General features: G+C 40.8%; 1 protein-coding gene across 1 annotated transcript in view; it reads right to left on the bottom strand.

The window, feature by feature from the left end:
- Positions 1–273: 273 nt before the first annotated feature.
- hgsnat (heparan-alpha-glucosaminide N-acetyltransferase) overlaps positions 274–7,741 on the bottom strand; it is a 17,198-nt gene continuing 9,730 nt past the window's right edge. Inside the window, exons 10-18 of the mRNA XM_053231119.1 lie at positions 7,646–7,741; positions 6,770–6,885; positions 5,885–6,006; positions 2,606–2,732; positions 2,420–2,506; positions 2,085–2,162; positions 1,767–1,837; positions 1,258–1,370; positions 274–591 (exon numbers count right to left, since the gene is read on the bottom strand). The exon at positions 7,646–7,741 is cut by the window's right edge and continues 65 nt beyond it. Of these exons, the coding sequence (XP_053087094.1) occupies positions 410–591; positions 1,258–1,370; positions 1,767–1,837; positions 2,085–2,162; positions 2,420–2,506; positions 2,606–2,732; positions 5,885–6,006; positions 6,770–6,885; positions 7,646–7,741 (992 nt within the window). The 3' untranslated portion in view covers positions 274–409. The remainder of the gene's footprint in view (positions 592–1,257; positions 1,371–1,766; positions 1,838–2,084; positions 2,163–2,419; positions 2,507–2,605; positions 2,733–5,884; positions 6,007–6,769; positions 6,886–7,645) is intronic.

Here is a 7,741-nt window from a genome sequence, read left to right as displayed (position 1 = left end):
TCGAGGGGAGGATTGAGAGGTGGAGGATTGAGGGGAGGATTGAAGGGAGGATTGAGGGGAGGATTGAGGGGAGGAGGATTGAGGGGAGGATTGAGGGGTGGAGGATTGAGGGGAGGATTGAAGGGAGGATTGAGGGGAGGATTGAGGGGAGGATTGAAGGGAGGATTGAAGGGAGGATTGAAGGGAGGATTGAAGGGAGGATTGAGGGGAGGATTGAAGGGAGGATTGAAGGGAGGATTGAGGGGAGGATTGAAGGGAGGATTGAAGGGAGGATTGAGGGGAGGATTGAAGGGAGGATTGAAGGGAGGATTGAGGGGAGGATTGAGGGGAGGATTGAGGGGTGGATTGAAGGGTGGAGGATTGAGGGGAGGATTGAGGTCCGGGGTGTGTGAGGTGGTGATGTGGGAATTTAAATCTTCCAGAAGATCTTCTTCCTGTAGAGGATGTAGGAAATCAGCATCCACACACACGTGGCCAGCAGGTTCTGGGTCAGGTGCTCGGCGTGTGATTGGCTGTTCCTCATTTTCCAGCGGAATGGGAAGTAATCCTGAAACACCTCATGACCCACGTACACCAGGATGGAGTTCATACCTGACGGCACAGAAGAACAGCATTATAAAGAAACACAGTGAGGAGCAATGAGCGTTCAGACACTTTGGTTTTTGTGGTTGGAACGGAGCTGATTGAGGTGCAGGTCGTGGCTTATTGCTCTCTGTGTAACTGCTGCTGCTGCTGCTTTCAGGTCATCCTGCAGCTCTTTTCGAGTGACTGCTGGCTTCTCTCTTACCTTCCTTATCATTAGTCTGAGAGCGTGGAGTGAGATGATGAGCTGAAGTTCCATGAACTTTCCACCTGCATGTTATGGAGCCAGTTGTACTGACAGGGATGTTTAAGGTCTTTGCTACGGATCTGTAGCTTTTTCCATTCGAATGTTGTTTCTGAGAACTTTAGGAAGCTCCTTCACCTTCACTGCGATTGCTACTTACTGTGTGAAATCTTCCTGACTGATCATATATTTCATAAGTGTGTAAGATGTGTGTGAATGTGAAGCAGATATACACAATGGAAGTATATTAATAGTAATAAAGTAACTGTAAGTATATTAAATAACACAATCAGAACTTATTTCTCCTGACTGTAAGTCATAATCACACGCACAGAGAGAGAGAGAGAGAGACACATGTGCTCATCAACAGTTGAAGCAGTCATGTTGTGAAGGAGTGTTACAGATGTTACAGATGTTACAGGTGAGCTCACCTGGGTAGAAGAACGGCGCTCCACTCCACCATCTCCTCACGTCCACCGTGTAATAACACAACATCAGCAACACGAAGGCAAAACAGCTGAGTGTCGTCACGTATGACAGAGACCTAAACACACACACGCGCGTGCACACGAGCACACACACACACGCGCGCACGCGCGCGCACACGCGCACACACACACACACACACACCACTTAAAGATGGAGTATTGCAGTCAGAAATATAACGAGATAATCTGACCATCAGCTTCAGACTCAACAAATAAACACCACATCCATCTACACATTTACTACTTTTACATTTACCATAAACACACAATTATTTCATTTATTAATTATGAAATTTATTTAATTTATTTCATTTATTAATTATATACTGGAGATTGCACAGAGATGGAGCTCATTCAATACACCAGACATTACATCGTTATTATTATATAATATTTACACTAAAATACAAATCAGTAGTTCAATAAACTTTAAAATAATAATGATGATTTACCATAAATTCTTGTTGACGGGGATGAAGCCGTGATCTCTTGAGCATTTAGTCAGAATAGCCGAGATGATTCCCTACAGAATAATAATAATAATAATAATAATAATAGACAAATTAATTTATCAAGCAATTTCCTACTTTATCTTTGTAAGTTTTTACAAGATAATTAGATTTATTCAGATACAGAAAACTGTGAAATGATATATTTTTTATATAACAAAAAAATTAAATAAATAATATATTAAAGTAATGAATTAATTTTATAACTCTAAACTTTTCCAATAAAAAAAGCTTTAAAAAACCCAGAGAGAAGCAGTGTACCAGGACAAAACCCCATATGAGGAAACGGGTCATTATCTGTCTGGGGTGATCTCTGTAGTGCTGGAGAATCTTTCCTGCCTGTAACACACACACACACACACACACACAGATATATATACACACACGCACACACAGACACACACACAGACATACATACTAAATCAAACAGCCTGTGAATAATACATTGATACTGAGAGAGAAAGGGTTTTCTTTCATTACATTTGTCTGTGTGTGCAAGTGTGTGTGTGTGTGTATATATATATATATATGTGTGTGTGTGTGTGTGTGTGTGTGTGTGTGTATATATATATGTGTGTGTGTGTGTGTGTGTGTACCTGAAGGCCGAGGAAAGCCATGAGTATGGAGTTAACGCTTCCCAAAACTCCCTCAGGATCGTATGAGACTGTGGTCTGATACACAACCTGAGAGAGAGCGAGAGACAAAAAGAAAATTAACAGTCTGGCTGTGGAAGTGTGTGTGTGTGTGTGTGTGTGTGTGTGTGTGAGTGTGTGTGTGTTTACCCGTGATGATGGTGTTTGGTAAATGTGGTTTTCTCCCAGCAGCCAGCGGTCGATGTAACCTGCAGCTCCCCCGGTGCAATTTGGGTAAAGTCCAAAATCTCCAATCCCACCTGGACCCAGATATCCTCTACAGAACACACACGCACACACACACACACACACACACACAGAGAGAAAGAGCAAGCAACACAGCAATAATTCATTTTAATGAAAGACATGTTAAACTTGAAAGGAAGTTAACATACACAAAATACACAAAAAAGTCTTAAAAAGCCAAATAACAAAAAACTAAAATGGAAACAAAATAATCTCCTAAAAGAGCTCCAGAGGCCTTACCAAGAAACTAAAGCAATCCCAAATGAAACCCCAAAATACCTGAAGAACATAAAACACCAAAAGACCCAAAGAAGCACATTGAAAATATCTAAATATCTAAAATACAACTGAATGGACATAAGTTCCATAAGACTTAAATAAACCCCTAATCCCTTAAAATAAACCCCTAAACCCTTCAAATAAACCCCTAATCCCTTAAAATAAACCCCTAAACCCTTCAAATAAACCCCTAATCCCTTAAAATAAACCCCTAAACCCTTCAAATAAACCCCTAATCCCTTCAAATAAACCCCTAAACCCTTCAAATAAACCCCTAAACCCTTAAAATAAACCCCTAAACCCTTCAAATAAACCTTTAATCCCTTCAAATAAACCCCTAAACCCTTAAAATAAACCCCTAATCCCTTAAAATAAACCCCACACCCCAAAGACAAAAACACAACAGACTCCATGAAATACACAAAAACGTTCAACAAGATTTTTAAAAATCCAAAGGATCCACTACAGCGGGCAAAAAAAGTCAGCACCGACTAAAGAACTTCATCGTCCTGGTTATGTTTAGGAGCTGAACTCAGTCAGGACGCTTTGTTTTTTATGATGGTGGCGCCAAAGCAGAACCGTTTCAGCACCATGGACAGCGACGCCAACAAACACACACTGTATTCCTCTTTTCCACAGAAAACACCGAAAGACCCCCCAAAAAATTACTGAACCAACATGATCCAAAAGACACAAACAAAAGCCAGAAAGAAAAATATCACAAAGAGTCCCAAAAAGAAACCCTAAATCCCCCAAATCTCTAAATAAAAGAAAAAAAGACTAAACCGAAGCCTTCGAAAGATCTTATAAAATAAAAAAATCCCAATGGAACAGAAAAGACTGGAAAGCTCAAAATACACCTGAAATCACTAAAGAACCAGAAAGGAAACCCAAATGAAACAAAAAGACACAAAAGGAAAAAAACAAAGATCAAATAAGACACCAAAAAAACACAAAAAGCTAAAAAACATCCATACATACCCCCAATACACCCAGAAAATACCCCAGAACACACTGAAACATCAAAAATTACCCTCAAAATACTATCAATACACTAAAACCTCCCCTCAACACATCAGCAATACACCTAAATAACACAAACAATACCCGAAAACATCTACAAATACTCTCAAAACATCTAAGGAGTACCCCAAAACATCTAAAAGTACCCCAAAACACCTAAAATTTCCCCCAAAACATCTAAAATTTCCCCCAAAACACCTAAAAGTACCCCCAAAACATCTAAAAGTACCCCAAAACACCTAAAATTTCCCCCAAAACATCTAAAATTTCCCCCCAAACATCTAAAATTTCCCCCAAAACATCTAAGAGTACCCCCAAACACCTAAAATTTCCCCCAAAACATCTAAAAGTACCCCAAAACATCTAAAAGTACCCCAAAACACCTAAAAGTACCCCAAAACATCTAAAATTTCCCCCAAAACACCTAAAAGTACCCCAAAACATCTAAAATTTCCCCCAAAACATCTAAAAGTACCCCAAAACATCTAAAAGTACCCCCAAAACATCTAAAAGTACCCCAAAACATCTAAAAGTACCCCCAAACATCTAAAATTTCCCCCAAAACATCTAAGAGTACCCCAAAACATCTAAAAGTACCCCAAAACATCTAAAAGTACCCCAAAACATCTAAAAGTACCCCCAAAACATCTAAAAGTACCCCAAAACATCTAAAAGTACCCCCAAACATCTAAAATTTCCCCCAAAACATCTAAAAGTACCCCAAAACATCTAAAATTTCCCCCAAAACATCTAAAAGTACCCCAAAACATCTAAAAGTACCCCCAAAACATCTAAAAGTACCCCAAAACATCTAAAAGTACCCCAAACATCTAAAATTTCCCCCAAAACATCTAAGAGTACCCCAAAACATCTAAAATTTCCCCCAAAACATCTAAAAGTACCCCAAAACATCTAAGAGTACCCCAAAACATCTAAAAGTACCCCAAAACATCTAAAATTTCCCCCAAAACATCTAAGAGTACCCCAAAACATCTAAGAGTACCCCAAAACATCTAAAATTTCCCCCAAAACATCTAAGAGTACCCCAAAACATCTAAAAGTACCCCAAAACATCTAAGAGTACCCCAAAACATCTAAAAGTACCCCAAAACACCTAAAATTTCCCCCAAAACGTCTAAAATTTCCCCCAAAACATCTAAAAGTACCCCAAAATACACCAAAACAACTTGTATCTCAGTATTATCAGTACTTTTGGGAGTTTGTATTTGAGCGAGTTTGTAGTTAACATCGTCGGAGTGTTAATTCCTTAGCTGAACACGGGACATTTACACATTTATATCTTTTTATTTACTGAGTGAGTCCCGTGTGGAATGCTCCTGATCCGATCGGAAGCAGAAACGTCTCTCCTCTGTTTAAACTCCACTCCTGATTTAATGAGGTTCTGATTACGCAAACGATAAAAGCAGGAAATCCAGTCTAAGGGAAAGAACGGTGTTTAGACTGAATTTATGCCGCTGTAATGTTTCATTCATCTGGCTGAAGGGAAGCGTGATGGAAAATTCACGTTCAATTTGATAAATGTAATAAATTTGAGCAGATAAAAGAGGCAGAGAGCGCTGCAGAAACTCCGCAGGAGCTTAATTAGCTATTCATCTCTTCTGCTAATGTCTCTCTGTTAATTAACATGAAAATATTGATCATTAGCTCTGATCCCGGATGTGGGTTTGGGTAGTTTCATTAAAAAATTAATTCTCCTTATTTAATCATCTGGATTTTCCATTTAGAACAGTGTAGTGCACTTCCTGTTGATCTGTACTTCACACATATGGTGAAGGGAAAGAGATTAGCTCCAGCACAGTTAAGGTTCTGCGTCTGTGCTAGAACCCGGTTTTCTCTCGGCTTGCTCTTTAATGCTCTCACCTCGGGCAGTCCGGAACTGGCAGCAGGAACGTCACACACAGCCACAGCAATTCCAGCACGAACACACACACCCACGCCGGCCAGTAAAGGACGATGTCATGAACTGGATACCACCAGACATCCTGAGAACACACACACACACACACACACACGACAGCCATCTTATACACAAGTTCCTCAGCTCCACTGGTTCTTTATTTCCCAGTTCCCAAGTTTCCTCAGTTCCCAGATTTCTTGCTCACTCCATCCCCAGATTCCTCACTTGTCTGTTTTCTCTTTTATTGCTTTGTTTCCCACCTCCCTCGTTCCTCACCACCTTCACTTCCTCATTTCTCTGTTCCCTCCATCCCGAGCTTCCTCCTCCCATTCATTCTCAGTTCCCTAAACCCTTAATCCTGATGTCCTATGTTTCTTTTTTTCTACCACACTCCTGAGCTTCATTTCTCCTCCCTCATTCCCTCATTCCCAGGTTCCCTTGTTCTCTCCTTCCCCAGGTCCCTCATACCCACTTTGTTGCCCAATTTTCTTGCTCCCGCATTCTTGAGCTCACTTATTTCCTAGTTTCCTAGTTCACTTCCTTCCTTGTTGCCCTACATTTTTGGCTCCATTGTTTCCTCATTCCAATTCTGTTCTTTATCAAGGGAAGGAAAGAGCTTTTTTTCTATCCCTATTTCTCAATTTTCCCTGTTTTCCTCATCCTTCAATTGCTGCATCTTCTCATTTCCTTGTTCTCTTCTTCCCCCAAGATTCCCCACTTTCAGCTTTCCCAGATCTCTCCCTGCCACGCTCCCTGTTCCTTAACCCCTCACTTCCCTCATTATCTTGTTTCCATATTTCCTCTTTGCGCAGTTTTTTGGAAAACCGCTGTATAAAACTAAGACTCACCGTAGACGATCCGCCCAGCCGAGCTCGAGCCATGGAAACATCCAACATGGCCACGATTAGGTACGTAAACGCCAAGCGCTGTAGTACACCCGGAATACGGAGGGTTTCCCAGGAGACTACACACACACACACACACACACAGAAGTTAGCCTTAATGTTAATGATGTTAATGATGTGTACAACAGTAGAAACAGTGTGTGTGTGTGTGTGTGTGTGTGTGTGTGTGTGTGTGTGTGTCTGTACAGATACTGAGCATTTCCAGATTTTTTTAAACCATTTTTGTCACAGAAATGCATTTAGAATTTGTCCAATAAGACTCCAGCTTATTACAGGAATAGATTCAGTAAAGTGAGCTCTGATTGGCTGAAACCTGTAACACATAAGTACATTAGTGTCACTACACAACAATACACAACTCACACATGACTCGCACACACACCGCCGACTGAACACGACTTTACTTCCTCACAGCGTTTCTGCTTTCAGGACTTAACGCCTTCGTCGCTCTGACACGTTTCTCTCGGTCACGTTACAGCACGGAGCGAGCGTTTCTCCTTTAATCAGTGCACTCCGACTGTTTAAAGCGACTTTACACCTTAATCACATTTTAGAAAAAATAAATGAAGAAAAGGAAGATGAAAGAGATGCAGGCAAAGAGACAGAAATAAAGAAATGAATTAAGAGGAAAGGAGAGGAGGAAGTTGGAAGGAAGATAAAAAAAGAAAGAATAAGTAAAGAAAAGAAAAGAAAGTAGAAGGTAGGGAACAGACGTGGTTTCTGTTCTGGCTGGTTCTGGTCTCAGAGCTCTCATGGTGGAGCTCAGGATTACTGCAGGAAGCTGCACTCAACCTCACGCTGTTAATGCACATGACTCACGGGGGCCGCTGCAGTAACTGGGGTTGATGATGATGATTCCGATGATGAAGAGCAGTAAACTCCTCCAACAGATTCTCATCAACAGACGAGAAAGTC

Source organism: Pangasianodon hypophthalmus, chromosome 28 (genome assembly GCF_027358585.1).
Source record: "Pangasianodon hypophthalmus isolate fPanHyp1 chromosome 28, fPanHyp1.pri, whole genome shotgun sequence".
In the NCBI taxonomy this organism is placed as follows: Eukaryota; Metazoa; Chordata; class Actinopteri; order Siluriformes; family Pangasiidae; genus Pangasianodon; species Pangasianodon hypophthalmus.
The sequence above is the reverse complement of the archived record's forward strand: the minus strand, read 5'-3'. Positions and strand labels throughout refer to the sequence as shown.